This window comes from Argentina anserina, chromosome 1, assembly GCF_933775445.1.
Source record: "Argentina anserina chromosome 1, drPotAnse1.1, whole genome shotgun sequence".
NCBI classification, from domain to species: domain Eukaryota; kingdom Viridiplantae; phylum Streptophyta; class Magnoliopsida; order Rosales; family Rosaceae; genus Argentina; species Argentina anserina.
The window spans coordinates 7,014,472-7,034,028 of NC_065872.1; the positions used below are offsets into that span (position 1 = coordinate 7,014,472).

Here is a 19,557-nt window from a genome sequence, read left to right on the forward strand (position 1 = left end):
TCCTCCTTCACCACCAACACCATCTTCGAGCTCCTCCACCTCTCCTTGGAACTCCCGATCCATCGACACGTCACGCTCACATGCCTTCACTCTGAGATTCTCGACCGCCGATCGCACCGCTTTACACGCCTCGAATGTCGTAGGTGGAGGAGGTGGGGGAGACGATGTGGTGGCTCAAGGCGAAGCTGCCGAGTTGGGAGAAGTCATCATCGTGGTTGAAGAAATTGGAAGAAACACAACTCGTAGTTTTGTTTTCCCTCGAAATCTGAGCTCAAAAATAAAGTGTGAAAGGAGTAAGAATAGAGGAGAAGAAAAAGAAAGGGAGAAAAGACAAGAAGTTACAACACGTAACCCAAAAGATAGAACTATGATAGAAATTTGTTTCAGACCCCTCGTTGATAGAGAAAAACAAGTTTGAGTATTACATTAGTACAACTCAGAGTTGGGGTACTACATTGATATTGTCACAAGAGTTTAGGTACCAATGTTGAATTTTTTTTGTGGTGACGTGGGACACGTGACCGAGATAACGGAGCCGTAATAGAAATTGGGCTCAAACCCTTCGTTGATAGCGAATTACAAGTTTTGGAACTACATTGGTACAATTCAGAGTTGGAGTACTACATTTACCTTGAATAGTTGGAGTACTGATGGTGAAATGTTTTCTATTATATATATATATATATAGAACTTGACATTGTTGCAGTTTTGAGCATCTCTCTTTCTTAGTTTCTTTGCTTTCATCCCCTTAATATCAGTGTCCTATTATGATTATTGTAATAACCCGAATTTTTAGAAACTAAATGTCGAGTATTTTCAAAGTGTTAAACTTGTGAAATTAATTCAAAACGAAAATTGGAGGTTTGCGACATTTCGAAACGAAAACGGAAACGTTCTCGGATCGTTTAATTAGAAAACGTAACGTTACCGCAACGTATGGATCGACTTTTATTCCGTCGCTCGGTTGTGAAAACTTCCTTCACAAAAGTCGTAGAGCTCATCGATACGAATTCGTGGACATGTCATCCGTTCGAATCGGATGTCGGACGCAAAAGTTATTAACGTCGGAAGTTTGTTTCCAATTTTGGAAATAGTATAAAAGGAAAGAGAGGAGATTAAAAATCAGAAAATCAGATTTTTTCTAAAAATCAGCTCGGGTACTGTTCACCCGACCCAAAAACCTTCTCCGGCCGATTTCTCCACCATCCGACGTCACCTCGTGTCGTGCCACCTATCAAACTGACGGGCTCGACGAGCTCCATCTTTTGGGCTATGCCTTGCACTCCGGCGACAACCACACACGGTGTAGCAACCGCCGGAAGTTACTGCTGTGGCGGCGTCGCCTCCTCCGGCCACCATGGCTCGAGATTCTTGGGGGTTTTTGCTTGTCTCAATCCCAGCAACATTCCCACAAAAGGAATCGAGCCAAATCGAAGTGTAAGTACCCGAATCAAAATTTCAATTTCTAGGGTTTGTGAATAGTGCCGAATTTATGTTCTTCGTTGTTTGGACTGTTTAGGCTCGGATTTAGAGCTTGGTGTCAACTAGAAAGTTGTTGGAAATGTTGTTTAGGTTGTGGTGGTGAAATTTGGTGATGATTGGTGGCGGTCGGTGAACAGTAACGCCGCATGAATAGTACTGTGAATAGTACTCCGCGCGAATAGTAACTGTGAATAGTAAGCTGTAACAGTAACTGTGAATAGTGATATGTAACAGTAAATGTGAACAGTGTCATGATAAAACAGTAACTGTGAACAGTGTTTTTGGTAAAACAGTAACTGTGAACAGTGGTTAGTAAAAAACAGTGATTAGTAAACATGAACAGTGTTCCCGTGAACAATGTTTTATGAACAACATTTAGCTGTGCTGAACTAGTCACCTGATATTTTAAGTATCATTTTCTAAGCATTTATCGTGCTATTAGGTGACTGACGAAACGAGTGAGGAAATTACTTTCAGGGTCGTGGAAGTTGCACGCAGGAAAGAAGGTGAGTAAAATCTCACATATTTATGAATCTACCCTTGCGGAGATTCAAGATTTTACAAGAGTTTTTAATATTGAATTACGACATGTATACGATATAGTGGATTATATATATATTGTATAAATGGTAATAAGTACATATATATATAGTTTGCTATATTATATACTGTTATAAATTCATTGGGATTTGTCATTTCGATGACGAGAATTAAATATTGAGCATGTGATTTAATTTGTACAATATGAGGTGTGATTATTGTACGTGGTTTTAACATGGTGTTTGTTAAAACGTTTTGTCTTCGGACGAGTTTTGTTTTCGAATGAGTTTTGTCTTCGGACGTGATTATGAAATATGACATGTATATGATATAATGTATTATATATATTGTATAAATGGTAAATATGTATATATATATATAGTTTGATATATAATATACTGTTATGATTTTATCGTGTTTTATGTCATTTTGATGACGAGATTTATATATCGAGCATGTGATTTTGATTTGTACAATATGATGTGAGATTATTGTACGTGATTTTAACATGGAGATTGTTAAAATGTTGATTTGTCTTCGGACTTGATTTTTGGTACAATATGATGTGAGATTATTGTACGTGATTTTAACATTGAGATTGTTAAAATGTTGATTTGTCTTCGGACATGATTTTTGGTACAATATGATGTGAGATTATTGTACGTGTTTGGCAAGTCGGAACCTAGCCTTTGGCCGGGCGAAAGTTACGATACAGTTAGAGCTCTAGTTTGTCTGCCTTAGTACTGCATGTGAGGTAACAGGTGGTTATCTGCTCATGGGTACTCAGATTGTTTTGGATGTTGGGTAGCGGGTGGCTATCCAATATCGGCGGTGTATTACGAGAGGGGTAACAGATGTGTACCAGCGTTCTTGGTACCCGTATTATAAATGCATTTGGGTAACCAGAAGGGTTACTTAATTTCTCATGAGCGCTTCTTTTTCTTTGGGACAACCAGATGGGCCGTCCACTGACTCATGAGTGCATTTATATTTGTTTGATTTGTGGATTTTCGTATATATTGATATGCGAGTTATATATTTTCATTTTACTCATACGAGATGTAAAGCTTACTGGGTTTGTGTTTACAATCCCGGTGCACCAATTCGATGGTGTAGTGGATAACTCCGCAGGTGTGGATTAGCGGGAATTGACGGACCGCTCAGAGGACTTGAAGTTATTTATCTCCAGCTTGTGTGAGGATTTTGTGTGACTATCTTGTGAGGTTGTTGTGAGGATTATACATTTTCATTTGTTATAATGTTGAATTATAATTTGGTTGTAATAATCGGTTTGACTGAGTTGTATTTTGAACTCAGAGATGATCCGCTGTGGCATTTTAAATGATTTCGATTTCATCGAGATTGTTTGGTGTTTAACGACTTTGAAATTTTGAGTTTTTATATTCGAAATTTTGGGGTCGTTACAGTTGGTATCAGAGCCTAAGTGTTTATTTGGCGATTATCAATATCATCCGGGAGCGATGATCCGACTGCAGGCGGGCACCCATCACATGTTCCTCGGTATTGATATGTCGTCGGGTACGCGAGAGTGTTAGGAGCCATACCTTATGGTTTGGTCATGTAGGGAGTATTGTGATGATACTCTGATGATTCACTTTCTTCTGAAATTTCATGATTGATATCAGTTGGATCTATTTTGTCGAATTCGAGACTTCACATATATGACTGAGTGTTAATTGTTGAATGGTGATGAATTTGGAAAATGGCCGTGGACAGGGCCGAGGACGGACGAGAGGTCGAGGTCGAGTTAGGGTTGCAGGCCGAGTCCGCAATGTGGAGAACCTTTATGAGGAGGCTGCTCCACTAGAAAGACAAGTTGATCTTGTTGCTATCGTTAGAGACGATAGTCTTGTGTTGAGGTTGATCAAGGACATGAGTGAGCTGCTAGTGCTGTCATTTCATGACGCTTGGATCATATGGTAGCGGACCATTGGATCGGAGTATTGGGACTTACTTGGTGATGATTGAGTACTCTGAGTTAGAGAAGAGGATGATAGCCATATTCATTTATTGATAGTTGGCAGTGGAAGGGTTAGGATTGATTCCTACGCCTATGGGAAACTCTTTATGTGTCACTTCGCTTTTGGAGTGTTCCTCGAAATTGGAGACAATGAAAGGCTTGTCCTATTGTGATTGGAAGTAGAGAGTTATCTGCTTATTTGATAGTGATTCCGGACCACACTATGATGTGATCTGAGGAATTGATTGGTTGAGGCCGCAGTACGCGGTGATTGATTGTGTTGACATGATGAGTTCTTTCATAAACCCAGGAAACCAGAGTTTCGTATCTGTGCCTCGAGTCGGATAATGCCATGATAGCTAGATTCTTGGCAAATGTGGAGTTTGTGGATCTAGAAGTAGCTATCACAGACATTGTTCTACTATTCGAGTATAGTGAGGTGTTTCAGGAGATACTGAGTTACCTTCTTCGAGAGTTGTTGAATTCTTTATTGATGATGTGCTTGGTATAGCATCTGTATCAAAGGCGCCTTATGGGATTGGGAAAGAACGAGTTTAAAGAATTGAAAGAGCAGATAGATGACGTATTAGACCTAGGGTTCATCAAACCTAGTGTCTCAGCTTGAGTTGTGCCGATGTTATTCATGAATAAGAAAGAAGTCTCATGCGGTTGAGTGTGAATTATAGGGGAATGATTAAGGTGACCATCAAGACTATGTATCATTTACCTAGGATTGATGATGTATGTGATACGTCCTTAAGGTGGTGATACAATTATTAAACTGAGATTCACATTACATCGTTGTTGCGTTCCAACTCGTTTTGTTTCGGACATTGACAATTGAAGTTACACATTGTTCTTGGCTGAGCAAGATATCTAATGTGTTAAAGAAATTTCATTTTGACGTCACGAATTAATTATTTTGCTAGATGAGCATTTAATTGAGAACGCTGATCTTTCAGGATTTAATTATTTTGGTGTTGGGGATTGGAACTTCACAATGCCACAGGTCCAAATGAGACGCAATGGCGGTGAAGTAACTCTATTGAAGGTAAGGTATGAGATGACCTTAGCTTAATGATGTTTTAACGATTTGGTCGTGACAAGTACCTTCTAACTGGTAAAGAAATGGTTGAGGACTAAATTTTCTTTTCAAGTGCAAGTGGCGTTAATGTTGGAGACTTAGAGGTTCTTTTCCTCTATGCATCAGATTGTTTATTGTTGGATAAGGAGAAGTTGACTGAAGTGTTCAACAAGGGATAAATTTTACAATAAAGAGTACCCAATTATATTACTGCTTGCAGAGAAGTTATTTTGGCCGAATGCGTTGGCCATGAGAGTTCTTAATGAAAGTAAAGAAACAACTGTTTAGAGTGGTGGTATAGCGATCATTTTGGGTTAGTTTTGAGGAGATGGTGTACCTAATATCGGGTTCTGTTGAAGTAATTACTAAACTTATTAGTACTACAACGGTGGGAGAAACCAATATCTTAGATGATGCACTGGGGCATTTGTGTGGGACCGTATGTCACGCATTTGAGGCATGTATGAACCAGGGGGTAAAGTATATCTCAGTTGTGGTCGTGTTGGATTTTGCGCTGTAAAGTTCACCTAATTTTCATGTTCCACCATTGTGAGATAAATACATTCTTTGTCTGAACCCCAAATTGTGACATACCACTCATGGAAGCAAGAAGTTGTAATTAATTTTCGACGGTAAGTTTTGGTGAGTGTGATGGGATGCGTGATGCGATCACTCTTGTGGTGGCGGTAGAGGTTCTCTACTGCCTTGTGCGTATATTAGTCGATTCTCTAGTGAAATTTTTGAGAGTAATTCTTAATCCAAGGTGGTGTTCTGTGGTGGTTGTGAACTCAATGAGTTAAGATTTCTTTATCGTGTTGCCGATACAAATATGGTACTTGAGTGGGTATCATGCACGACAACTTTTTATGGTTATAATAAGATGATCATGAAAATAGATTATTTTGTTGATTGGAAGGAATGGTAGGTTCGTTATTCTAGCAATGCATTGTGGTGAAGTCATGAAGGTATTGTCGTGATAAAGCACGTTTATTTGAAAACCACTATGTGTGATGAAAGTAGTAGGCATGTGTTGATTTGACTCATGTTAGATGTTGAGAGTTTTGACCATGCTTAGTGGTAGGAGCTAACTCATGACTTGAGGATAGTCTGTCAAATTGCAAGAGAGTGGTGAACTAGACAAAAGAGGGCGTCGACGCCTCCATGCTGAAAACATCATTATGTTTCGGGAGGATGATTATATTTTGACTAGCTCACATGCGACTATTATTGTTAGGACATGTGACAGATTGTCTGATGAAGGAAGTTTGAGGTAACGGAAGATAGGTTGAGAGCTTGTATGCTGGATTTTAAGGTAGGTGTGAAATCATTTGAGATTGATTGAGTTCGCCTACAACGACAGTTACCATTCCAGCATCGGCATGGTACCCTATGAGGCACTTAAGGTAGACCATGTCGATCACCTATCTGTTGGGCCAAAGTTGGGTGTAGTGAGATTTGACAAGAAAGAAAAGTTGGACGAGGTATGTTGGGCCTTTGAGATTCTCGAGAAGGTGGGAAAACTAGCCTTGCCTACTAGCATGTCGGACGTTGACAATGTCTTCTACATTTCCATGTTGAGGAAGTATGATCCTGATGTGTCGCATATGTGATCGATCATAACACCATTGAGGTGAAGGAAAATACCACTTTTGTTTTGAGCCGGTTTGTATTTTGAATAGATCCACAAAGAAGCTTTGGAGGAAGGAAGTGGAGCTAGTCAAGGTATTGTAGAGCCATCATGATGAAGGTGATGCATCATGGAAGCTAGGGTCGGATATGAAGACGAGATACCCACAGTTGTTTATTAAGTGAACTTGAATTTCGGGACGAAATTCCTTTTAAGGGGGGTAGAATGTAATAACCCGAATTTTTAGAAACTAAATGTCGAGTATTTTCAAAGTGTTAAACTTGTGAAATTAATTCAAAACGAAAATTGGAGGTTTGCGACATTTCGAAACGAAAACGGAAACGTTCTCGGATCGTTTAATTAGAAAACGTAACGTTACCGCAACGTATAGATCGACTTTTATTCCGTCACTCGGTTGCGAAAACTTCCTTCACAAAAGTCGTAGAGCTCATCGATACGAATTCGTGGACACGTCATCCGTTCGAATCGGATGTCGGACGCGAAAGTTATTAACGTCGGAAGTTCGTTTCCGATTTTGGAAATAGTATAAAAGGAAGGAGAGGAGATTAAAAATCAGAAAATCAGATTTTTTCTAAAAATCAGCTCGGGTACTGTTCACCCGAGCTCGGGTACTATTCACCCGACCCAAAAACCTTCTCCGGCCGATTTCTCCACCATCCGACGTCGCCTCGTGTCGTGCCACCTATCAAACTGACGGGCTCGACGAGCTCCATCTTTTGGGCTATGCCTTGCACTCCGGCGACAACCACACACGGTGTAGCAACCGCCGGAAGTTACTGCTGTGGCGGCGTCGCCTCCTCCGGCCACCATGGCTCGAGATTCTTGGGGGGTTTTGCTTGTCTCAATCCCAGCAACATTCCCACAAAAGGAATCGAGCCAAATCGAAGTGTAAGTACCCGAATCAAAATTTCAATTTCTAGGGTTTGTGAATAGTGCCGAATTTATGTTCTTCGTTGTTTGGACTGTTTAGGCTCGGATTTAGAGCTTGGTGTCAACTAGAAAGTTGTTGGAAATGTTGTTTAGGTTGTGGTGGTGAAATTTGGTGATAATTGGTGGCGGTCGGTGAACAGTAACGCCGCATGAATAGTACTGTGAATAGTACTCCGCGCGAATAGTAACTGTGAATAGTAAGCTGTAACAGTAACTGTGAATAGTGATATGTAACAGTAAATGTGAACAGTGTCATGGTAAAACAGTAACTGTGAACAGTGGTTAGTAAAAACAGTGATTAGTAAACATGAACAGTGTTCCCGTGAACAATGTTTTATGAACAACATTTAGCTGTGCTGAACTAGTCACCTGATATTTTAAGTATCATTTTCTAAGCATTTATCGTGCTATTAGGTGACTGACGAAACGAGTGAGGAAATTACTTTCAGGGTCGTGGAAGTTGCACGCAGGAAAGAAGGTGAGTAAAATCTCACATATTTACGAATCTACCCTTGCGGAGATTCAAGATTTTACAAGAGTTTTTAATATTGAATTACGACATGTATACGATATAGTGGATTATATATATATTGTATAAATGGTAATAAGTACATATATATATAGTTTGCTATATTATATACTGTTATAAATTCATTGGGATTTGTCATTTCGATGACGAGAATTAAATATTGAGCATGTGATTTAATTTGTACAATATGAGGTGTGATTATTGTACGTGGTTTTAACATGGTGTTTGTTAAAACGTTTTGTCTTCGGACGAGTTTTGTTTTCGAATGAGTTTTGTCTTCGGACGTGTTTATGAAATATGACATGTATATGATATAATGTATTATATATATTGTATAAATGGTAAATATGTATATATATATATATAGTTTGATATATAATATACTGTTATGATTTTATCGTGTTTTATGTCATTTTGATGACGAGATTTATATATCGAGCATGTGATTTTGATTTGTACAATATGATGTGAGATTATTGTACGTGATTTTAACATGGAGATTGTTAAAATGTTGATTTGTCTTCGGACTTGATTTTTGGTACAATATGATGTGAGATTATTGTACGTGATTTTAACATTGAGATTGTTAAAATGTTGATTTGTCTTCGGACATGATTTTTGGTACAATATGATGTGAGATTATTGTACGTGTTTGGCAAGTCGGAACCTAGCCTTTGGCCGAGCGAAAGTTACGATACAGTTAGAGCTCTAGTCTGTCTGCCTTAGTACTGCATGTGAGGTAACAGATGGTTATCTGCTCATGGGTACTCAGATTGTTTTGGATGTTGGGTAGCGGGTGGCTATCCAATATCGGCGGTGTATTACGAGAGGGGTAACAGATGTGTACCAGCGTTCTTGGTACCCGTATTATAAATGCATTTGGGTAACCAGAAGGGTTACTTAATTTCTCATGAGCGCTTCTTTTTCTTTGGGACAACCAGATGGGCCGTCCACTGACTCATGAGTGCATTTATATTTGTTTGATTTGTGGATTTTCGTATATATTGATATGCGAGTTATATATTTTCATTTTACTCATACAAGCTGTAAAGCTTACCGGGTTTGTGTTTACAATCCCGGTGCACCAATTCGATGGTGTAGTGGATAACTCCGCAGGTGTGGATTAGCGGGAATTGACGGACCGCTCAGAGGACTTGAAGTTATTTATCTCCAGCTTGTGTGAGGATTTTGTGTGACTATCTTGTGAGGTTGTTGTGAGGATTATACATTTTCATTTGTTATAATGTTGAATTATAATTTGGTTGTAATAATCGGTTTGACTGAGTTGTATTTTGAACTCAGAGATGATCCGCTGTGGCATTTTAAATGATTTCGATTTCATCGAGATTGTTTGGTGTTTAACGACTTTGAAATTTTGAGTTTTTATACTCGAAATTTTGGGGTCGTTACAATTATGGAAATGTTGTACCAATTAGGAAAGTGGAGAAAGGAGAGTTCTCGCAAAGTCTCAAGCCAGAAATCCGATTTGGGAGGCACAGCTGCTGGAGGAACAATTTTCGGAGACATCCGACTCAAGAATTTTCACTTACAGGGAGCTAAAGACTGCTACTAGCAATTTTGGACGAGAAGGAATTTTGCTTGGTGAGGATGGCTTTGGAAAAACTTTCAAGGGTTGGTTGGATGAGAAGACTCTTGTACCTTCAAAAGTTGGCACCGGAATGATCGTTGCTATCAAGAAAGGGAATCCAGAAAGCTTTCAAGGCCTTACAGAGTGGCAGGTACGTGCTATATATTTTCACAAGGAGACTTGAGGAATTGTGGAACATTTTAGCCTCTTTTTTTTTTTTTTTTTGAGAACGGGCAAATGTACGTCCCGCTTATGTTATGTGGAACATTTTAGCTTATATCAAGAAAATTATACTTTGACATATATGAAACTACCACTTTTTCGGATTCAGTACTCAAACAAGAGAAATGTTCTTGTACCACAGCTTTCATATATGGATATATCAATTTAATTACTCTTCTTACGTACAATTGTAATTTAAGATTAATTGTTCGTTTAATTTAATAATGGAGACACAGGTGGATTTGCTAGCACGACTTTCTCATCTAACATTGTTAAGCTAATAGGACACTGTTCAGAGGATAAGGAGCGACTCCATGTCTATGAATTCATGCAGAAAGGAAGCTTGGAGGATCATCTTTTTAGAAGTACGAAACTTCAACTCAATGATGAAAATCTGAAAAGAAAAATTAATACAGTATATTTTGCTGCTTTCCTCACAAGTTTATTATTGATCGATTTAACTGTTGTACAACTTTCATTTCGAGTAGAGAACCCGGAAACTGAAGCAGTACTCTCTTGGGACAACAGACTAAAAATTGCTCTTGGAGCTGCTCGGGCCTTATCTTTCTTACACAGTTTACAGACACCAATCATACACAGAGATTTCAAGACCTCTAATATTTCTCTTGATGAGGTTAATTTGTTCTATTTCTCTTCTATCTTTGTGCTTTTGTGTGGATCAGTATCTGAGAAGATGGAAACAGTGGTACAATTAGTAACCTGTAACCAAATAGGAATGTGTGCATGAAGCTGATTAAATCATGTTTTGTATTTATCTCCTGACTCCTGCAGAATTACAATGCGAAACTCTCAGGGTTTGAATTGGCTAAATTGGGGCCAAGTGATGGAGAGTCATATGTTGAGACTCAAGTTATGGGCACGTATGGTTATGCTGCTCCAGAATACATTGCAACAGGTAGTTATACATATCTCTGTCACAAAACCGTGCACCATTGGAAAGGTTTATGCATGAAGCATTGCATGTCATTGTTGGTTACCACAATTTATTCATGTAGGTAAACCCTGCTATATCTGTAACAGGTTGTTTGTACGTGAAGAGCGATGTATACAGATTTGGTGTTGTGCTGCTCGAAATTCTGACAGGTTTAAGGGTCATTGATAGGAACCGTCCTTCCCAGAAACAGAATTTAGTCGATTGGGGTAAACCACTTCTCTCTGACAAAAGTAATTTGGAGACCTTCATGGATGCCAAGATAAAGGGCCAATATTCCTCCAAGGAAGCATTAGAGATGGCAAAAGATTACCCGGAAATGCCTAGTACCAGATCCTAAAGTTCGTCCTTCAATGAAAGAAGTTGTTGATGCATTGGAACAGATTCAGGCAACGAGGGAAAGCTCAGAATAAACATAAGTTACACTGCAAAATGTAGAATGTGAAGATTGGATCTTACATATTTTGTGTGCACATTATAAATGTAGAATGTTTCAACAGTTCTTTGTTAATTTTTTTTGGAATTTATAACAAATTTACGGAGAGTAATTATTGGATTCAGGTATCTCAATTATCCATGATTTCAGATATTTGATGACTGCATGCAGGCCCCAAGTTTGCATATTCCTGTACTTTCACATATAGACACTATTTCCTATATATATATATATATATAGTAGAACGCTATTGATGGAACACATTGTCTCAGAATCATTCCTTTTGTTTCAAATTCTCCTCAGCAGCTTGGTTGTAATGTAATAGTATAGAAATGAGTCCCTTGAAAACATTTTCTATGTTATCCAAACTGTTCAGGAGATTACATAAAAATGAGCCTTTTCTTTTGCTTTCTCTTTTTTAATATGTATATAGATTATAATCCTATAGAATCAAACTGGCAAAGCCAGGGTACGGATTTTATGTGGTATTAATTAACGCTTTGTATCTTCACTTTCTACAAGGTCAGGGAAAGCTTCCTGTGATTCGAATATGGTCAAGAGTCCTCCTTAGGCCATACTTGAGTACTGCTTGGTTACCTTGTCTGAATCCTTCTCCATAAGCTGTGGATGAATCTGACTCGATTTGGTGTTTAAAAAAGTCACCAAGTTTCTTCTCAAAGTCGGATCGTTTACCTTTCTTAGATGATCCCGAACTAGAAGAGGATGCGGAGGAGGAAGAGGAACACGAAGATGATGTTCCAACATCACTACCAGGCGCAGAATACGTCTCTGCTTCGAGCCACATATGTGCTAGCACTTGGCAGATACCTTCTTCAACCTCTGGGCTCAAATTTGGATAACCTGACAAACAACCATTCAGTATACTCAATTAGCCAAACAAAATGCTTACAGCATGATAAATAAAATACTTGAATGAAGGACAGACAAACACCTTTGAGCCGGAGCCATGCATGCATCATCTCATGAGCAAGAATCGACCCTGTCAATAACCTGTGTTTATAGAAGGATTATGTTATATATAATTGTTTATACGAATTAGACCTGGAAACAGAACAAAGAAGGAACCAGACTAATATTACCTAGGAAGGCCATACAATACGAGAATTGCTGTCACTTCGCAGTGACGAACCAGTGTATAAGGCTCAGTTATCATGTCTATCATCCGGTAGCCCGCTCCAATCCTTGGCCTCCTTTTAATCTATAATGCAGATAAAAATTAAAAGCTATAATTCAACGAACTGATCGAGTTAAGTAAATAATGACACTTTGACATCTATATTTAGGGGGAAGAAGTCCCTACGGTTGTAACAGTCTGTTCCTCTGATAAGCAGAGGCCTCTGGTCTCGGGCAAGTGATGATGACCCTGCACACAGTGAGGAAAATTGAAATAAACATTAGATGAAAGAAATGAAATGGTTATTGTGTTTTTCAATAGAAAAACTTTTAAAGCAGATGCATTACATTCTTTTCTCCCTCCATGGCCTCGTTTAGTGCTTGTCTCTCCACCAAGAGCATTGGAACTTGCTGTTCCACTTTCATATTCAAACCTTCGTAAAATTCTTGTATTTCAAGGTAAAGGGGTTGGCATTCATGAGTATCCATAATGGCCGAGTCTAGACACTCTAGACATAGCTTTCGACCATCATCAAGTAACAAATATTTTGTGTCCCTTGGCTGCAAGAAGTCATATCATTATATACAAAGAATAATTCAAATTTGAGAGCTGCAGATGTATCTTGAAAATGCTACAAAAATGTCCTGCGGCTAGTGATTTCAGTACGCCTATATCCGTTTCAATTCTGCAGGAATTATGCAGGCAAAATGTAGAGAGATCATATTTCATTCCCTCACCTCCATTCTTTCACAGCTACAACACCGTGGAGTCTTATCACGCTCATGAGAGGGGCAGTACTTTTGTAGCCAGAAAGGATGCGCCCTATACTCAATAAGACCAGCTGAGTTTGTTGGGATCTGTACAGAAACAGAAATTACAAAAGAGTTTCAAAACCACCAAACCATATATGTGTCTGATACACTGTACAGAGAAAAACAGTTTCTAAAACAGTTGAACAAATCATTATTAAAAAGAAAAAAAAATATACACAATTGTAAAGCACATGCCTATGTATTGCCTTAAACCAGTCTAGCCTTCTCCAAAAATAAATCTAAACAAGTCCAGCTGACAGACAGAAAAAGTCCCCCCCCCCCCCCCCCCCCCCAAAAAAAAGAAAAAAAGAAAAGGGGACACTAAAAACCAAGACCGCCTCATCAAACTAGTAAGAAAGGATAAAATAAATACTTGGTTTGAAAATTTCACAACAAAATTAAAAGAAACAGAAAACAAAAACCTGTTGATCAAACTTTTAATTCCATAAAAGTGATAATACAGATCCACTTTTATGTTTGACTTGTCAAATTGGAACCTTAATAATCAACTGACATAGTACAAAGTCTCCAAACATCCACTCCAAACTTGGAGGAGAGGAGGAGCTGGATAGGGCTCGTAAACAGCTCCAGGATTTGCTTTAAATAAACAAGATAATATAAAATCAGAAGCTCCAAGGATGTCTCTGCTTTTATATTAACCAAAACTACAAAAGCTGAGAACAGTACACATTTATTTTTACTTTTCCTCATCAATTAAACACAAACACATCAAATCACCAAACTATCAATGCCATTAATCTAAAGAGCTGAATTGAGAGACGCTTACAAAGCTCTTGCAAACATCACATCTCGGATGATGCTTCTCCTTGTAGCAGGATTTGTGGTAGGGATGATTCCCGGACATAGAAAACTGTAACAGAAGGCACTTCTTAAAGTAGACTATACATACAAAGTTTCTAGTATATAGTATCCATTTGGATTCAAGAATTCTGAATGCCAACTCTTAAAAAAACAAAAAAAAAGTCTTACTGAACAAGATTTCGATTTGAACCTCATAATCAGTAATTGGAAGATTGCAAGCATGGCAACAAAAACAATCTGGATGCCAAACAGCGCCAACACAACTCAAGTGTCTTCCATGGCCAATCCCAAGTTTACAGCCAGCACATATCCTGCTACAACAATTTGTCAACAACCTTTAAGATTTCATTGGTATCTGTTCAAACAGTTTTCACTTTTCAATAACATGAAATTCAAGTTTAACCCGCAAGAGATTTTAGTTTATGCAATAGTCACAGATAACAGGATTTGGCATATTGTAGTAGTTATATTACTAGACTTGATGCAACAAATAGTAAAAAAATCACATTTACCTGTTCCCAGCTGTATTGAAGAATGGATATGGTTGAAAGGTACTGCCAGTGTCATGTCGAGGAGGAGAATCCACGTTCAAACTTTCCTGAATGGCCATTGCAAGTTGTTCATCTTCCTCAAGTTGAACTTTAGCACTTTCATCATCTTCCTCATATGAAATTTTGGCAGCCGGTTCATCATGGTCTGATTCAACTTTAGCAGGTGGTTCATCATCCTCAGATTCAACCTTGGCAGGTGATTCATCATCATCTGATTCAACTTTAGCAGGCTGTTCGTCATCCACTGATTGAGAGTCCTCTAGAAACAGATTTTGAAAAGAAACAATTATGTAATATTATATAATAAAATGCTATACTGAAAATTTATCGACTGTTATGCCCCTTAGCAGAGTTATATATAACTTGAATCCTATGCCTAGCAGAAAATGTCACGGTGCATTGTGATCTTCTACAAGCATCAGCACACGATTAAATTTGCAGAATTATCTCGGGTCTAGCAATTATCTTTCCTATACTGGTGAAACTTACCGACTATACTCTTCCCTTTCTGATCTAGTTCGGAAAGGGACAATGCAATAGCACAATCTATGTCTTCTTCCTGCAATTCAAAAATAGACTTAGCACAATACAAGATAACAGTACCGCTAGCATAATCAGTCTGCAGGAATTTAATTGTTGAGCTATTTTGATCAATTAACTTCTGTGGTGTAAATTTCAGTCCACCTACTCTAGGGAAAAGATAGATCACCATGTAATTAAATGTAAAGGGTAAGAAGAAGAAATGAACATTATAGAAGTAGACACAGTAATTACCACTGAATTTCGAGGCTCATCCCATGTTCTTTCATGTCCATATTTACCATGATAGTGCCCTTTATGACTGGAACCTTTCAGAATCTTAGTCAGCCAACCCATGCAAGAACTCTTACTTGCCAGGGCTGCCAAAACTATTTCCTGTCTCTAAAAAGAAAAGAAAAAAAAGAAATATCTCATTTGCAAAAACTAAAGCCAAACAGCTAGCAGATACAGGACATACGAAAAGATGTTGAGTGACTGATATACATTTTTAATCCCATTAACTATAACAGGACTACGTTAGAATCATTCAAGAGTTGATACAAAGATCAAAGAGCAGGTCCAGTAAAGACTATGAAATCAGTTAGCAAAGATGAGAAACAGTATGAAAAACACTAATATTCAGTTAAAGTGAAGAAAGGAAAGTAAATCAAATTCATGTCGCAATATCATCACAACGACATTCACAAACAAGAACCAGATAAACTGATATGTTGCATAGAGGTATTCATGGATCATTTCCAAATTTATTGAGCACGCCACAAAAAGATGAGCAAATGAACTAGTCAGAAACTAGAGGGGACAGAGATCTAGAAATTTAACCACACATGTTACAAACTACCAATTTTAATCACAGAACAGCAGAAACCACAAAATCATCCTGCAAACTCAAGCTCATGATTCAATAAACTTCTGATATTTAATCTGTGGCAGCCAATAAGCTCAATCCAATTCGAACTGACTAGTTTACCTATACTCACTCAAAAGCTAAAAGCAACATATACACGAACCTATCAGCGTATCACCCACCCCAGATGCAAACTAGCCCAAAAAGCTTCCACCTTTACCAAAACTCCAATATCACAGGACAATCATAATCCAATGTAAACAGCAAATGAATCAAATATCATCAACCTATTCATATCAAGACACACTTGACCACCGTTAACACATTAAAGACTGAAAATTTTAAGCAATGGAGCATTCAAACAAGGAAAAGAGGGAGAATGAAATGAAGAAAAGAAAACAACAGCAACATCAAGTCTCTCAGAAAGTACTGTACCTGAAACAGGTTTAAGAATCTGCAGAATCTGATGAATCCCAGATCAGATAAAATTCCCAATTCCTAAGATGCATGGTCACCTATGACTCCTATGGGGACCCAAAAAAGATTTTTCCCCACCCTGCAAATCCCTCAAAGACTCGACCTTTCTTTGATCAGAGTCAGTTAACCAACCAGTCCAGTACACAAGAGGAGTAAAAGAGGAAGCCAACTACTAAACTCCTACGCAGAATTCAGGTCCCAATTCGAAAAGGGTAACAGAAAAATGGGATTTTTCTTATCTACTATGCCTTTTTCCTTAAAGGCCACAAAATAAGACAGATTTTCAAGATGGAAGGAATCAAAAACCCAGACCCAATATTGGAAGAGGTTGTTGTTGTATGCAATAATCGAATTGCATTGAATTTAATGCTCAAAATGCTTTGTGCTTTGATTTCTCTCAACGTGGGTCCTCTACCAAATTCTTCCACCACTCTCCCACTAAATGTCAAAAACCCCATGAGAACCCTTTTTCTGGTTGACAGAGACTCATAGAAGCTGATGGTTGATCCTCCATTGTTTTCTTTTTTTAGTGACCACTGTGATCTCAATGTGCAAGTCTCCAACTTTCCTCAATGCCCAGAGCCTCTTATACTTCTCCTTTCTAGTTTCTAAGCTACTCCATTTTGCCGCTTTCAAGTACTATTCAAAAGCTTTTATACTCGTAAATCAAAATTTATTGTATTCACTATGTCTACATATATGAATAATTGTTTTACATTTTTGTTCTTAAATTATATCTATTATCGTGTATCTACACGATGTCATCTTATTCGCTAATATATATTTATAGACATGATCGTGTAAGAAGAATTTTCATTATAGAACTTTCGGTTTTTTGGTTGCATTGTTCCAAATCTACTATTATAGTTTTTCAGAATTGCAGATCCCTTAGACGACATCAAGAGACATTGTATCACCAAATCAAGACACTTTACCGAACGTGATTCATAATTCAAATAGACAACTCAGCCATGCAATGCAACTACTACTAATTGTTTATCATTTCGTGCAACCAATTTTGATGTAGTTCAGTGCAATTATCTATTCGTTGAATGCTTTTATAATGCTAAAACGAATCATTTTCAATGCCTTGACATCATGACATCTTTGATGAAAATGGTATCCGTCATCCGTAGTTCGGGTCACCATGGTCACCATGTTCATCCCATGACTAATTCGACGTGGTATTGTTTGGATCTCAAGCATCATAGTGTTCTTTTCTCTAGTCGATCTATGCTCATTTAATTATCCTAAAATCCAAATATCACTGATTTTCGCTAAGCTTTAAAATCTTTTTGATCGGAAGTTCAACATGAAAATTTAATCGTGTACAACTTTAAAATATACCGAGAAGAAACAAGTCTTGCTGTACAAAATATAATGCAAATATGCAAATGAGTGATGATCTCTTCTTCATTGTGGAAGATAAATCTTGGCTACACTGACATATCATTCTTGCTGGCCCAACTCATAGTGTTGGGTTATCTTCAACGTACGTCAATGATCAGGGAACATTTGGGTTTCTACTTTTGAACTTTAGAACAGTTGGAAGATGATGTACCTCTATGATAATGTTGGTGTGGAACCTTCCTGAATCATTACATACCTGAGCTGACAATAGTGTACCCGGAACCTTACCCACGGATTATATTGTTTTATTCTATAGTGTTGGCGACGATAGGCCATATCTCCAAGATAATAGAAGAAAACGTATATGCATTGGCTTTTTCTTGATAGTCAAACAAAACAAAACAAAATTATATGGTGATTAAGTGGTAAAAATTATTCGAAACAGAAGATCAGGTCACATTAGGCCAATTACTTTAGAGGAAGAAACACTGTGAGTGATATTTTTTTAGGCCAACATTCCAAAATCTAATACAATTCAATGAATTCATTCAGCCACCAAATACGCCCCCCAACATATCCGGTCAAAAAAGAAAACCAACTTAATACTCATTTATTCATCTCTTTCGCAAAGTACATAGAGAGCTAGAGACATAAATATGAATATATGATGCTCCTAACTCGATCGTGATTCATCTTTAGGACAGATAATCAACTAGCTTGCTTATATAATCAATAGTTTTGTGATTTCGAATGAAAATAAAAGTGGGGTGAAACGTCACATTCTGCTTTATCACTTGAAAATAGCAATCTTGTTATGCTACCAATGTCTTTGTTAGCCTGGTCGTTGTGTCACTTCCTCTTCATTCATTTGTGTGCGTTTCATGGCACTATATGCACATGCACTTGCAGCATAACCACGAGTATTTGGTAATTTGGATTCGTTCAATCCATGTCAAATGTTATCACGCATGACTGATGATATTTGGTGGATCATGGTGGTTTGATATTACATAATCAAGCTTTTGCATATAACTCATGGACATCTTTTGACAAAGATGGCAAAAGGTTAGATATTTAAATTTCCATTTCTTCTCATTTTTTGGGTATGCCATTCCATTTCACTTCGTCACGTACACCATTCTCGATCACCTTGGTATTGTATGCATGGCTTATGACTTGAATTTATTTACAGAAACAAAATCTATCATCCAGCACAAACAAACAAAAATATTATAGATGGGGTTTCTTACTTTGATATAAATTAAACAAGAGCCCGACCAACATGTCATTCCAATCAACTAACATATCCACTGTTGAAGATGCCTAACTAATGAGTGAGTTAATTTACCGGAAATTTTTCATTTTCTTTACTATATCCTATTAGAAGATATATTCCTTGTAGGAAAATGACTACAAGGATTTCAAAGTTAAACAGGGAAAAGCCGCATCTATATATAACTTGAAAACCCAAATCAAAAGGTACAACATAATATCTTCATGACAAACAAAGCTACAAAGATGAGATGTACCTGCACTCTGCCGCAGCTCAAGCTTGACATTACATCCCAAGAACCCAATACACAGAAGAATGTAATGCTCATGAGGAGTATCAGTGTTAATCCTAGTAATTCTCA

At 37.8% G+C, this 19,557-nt stretch overlaps 2 protein-coding genes and 1 long non-coding RNA gene across 6 annotated transcripts; 2 read left to right on the forward strand and 1 right to left on the reverse strand.

Moving 5' to 3' along the window:
• The first annotated feature begins 7,529 nt into the window (after positions 1-7,529).
• Positions 7,530-9,373, forward strand: LOC126782112 (uncharacterized). The gene is made up of 3 exons (XR_007670738.1): positions 7,530-7,623; positions 8,080-8,143; positions 9,296-9,373. It is a non-coding gene; the product is annotated as an uncharacterized LOC126782112 (long non-coding RNA).
• A 235-nt stretch (positions 9,374-9,608) lies between these two features.
• Positions 9,609-11,512, forward strand: LOC126800830 (probable serine/threonine-protein kinase CST). Its single transcript, XM_050528241.1, is given in 7 exon segments — positions 9,609-9,766; positions 9,863-9,933; positions 10,241-10,369; positions 10,493-10,638; positions 10,797-10,920; positions 11,046-11,260; positions 11,262-11,512. Coding segments are annotated over 7 exon segments (951 nt in total). The 3' UTR covers positions 11,370-11,512.
• Positions 11,513-11,661: 149 nt separating this feature from the next.
• On the reverse strand, positions 11,662-17,086 carry LOC126805344 (protein DA1-related 1-like). Of its 4 annotated transcripts, none has more exons than XM_050532265.1 (12): positions 16,532-17,086; positions 15,487-15,633; positions 15,202-15,271; positions 14,674-14,956; positions 14,352-14,472; positions 14,127-14,210; positions 13,265-13,384; positions 12,875-13,087; positions 12,714-12,776; positions 12,493-12,611; positions 12,345-12,403; positions 11,662-12,253 (listed from the first exon to the last, which is right to left on the reverse strand). In XM_050532265.1, the coding sequence occupies exons 2-12, from the start codon at positions 15,586-15,588 to the stop codon at positions 11,916-11,918; spliced, it is 1,572 nt and encodes a 523-aa protein (XP_050388222.1). In that variant the 5' UTR covers positions 15,589-15,633; positions 16,532-17,086; the 3' UTR covers positions 11,662-11,915. The 4 variants fall into 4 exon arrangements, with proteins under 4 accessions (XP_050388222.1, XP_050388221.1, XP_050388219.1 ...); XM_050532264.1 differs by having other exon boundaries at positions 14,352-14,475; XM_050532262.1 differs by having other exon boundaries at positions 14,352-14,475; positions 14,674-14,971.
• Positions 17,087-19,557: the final 2,471 nt, after the last annotated feature.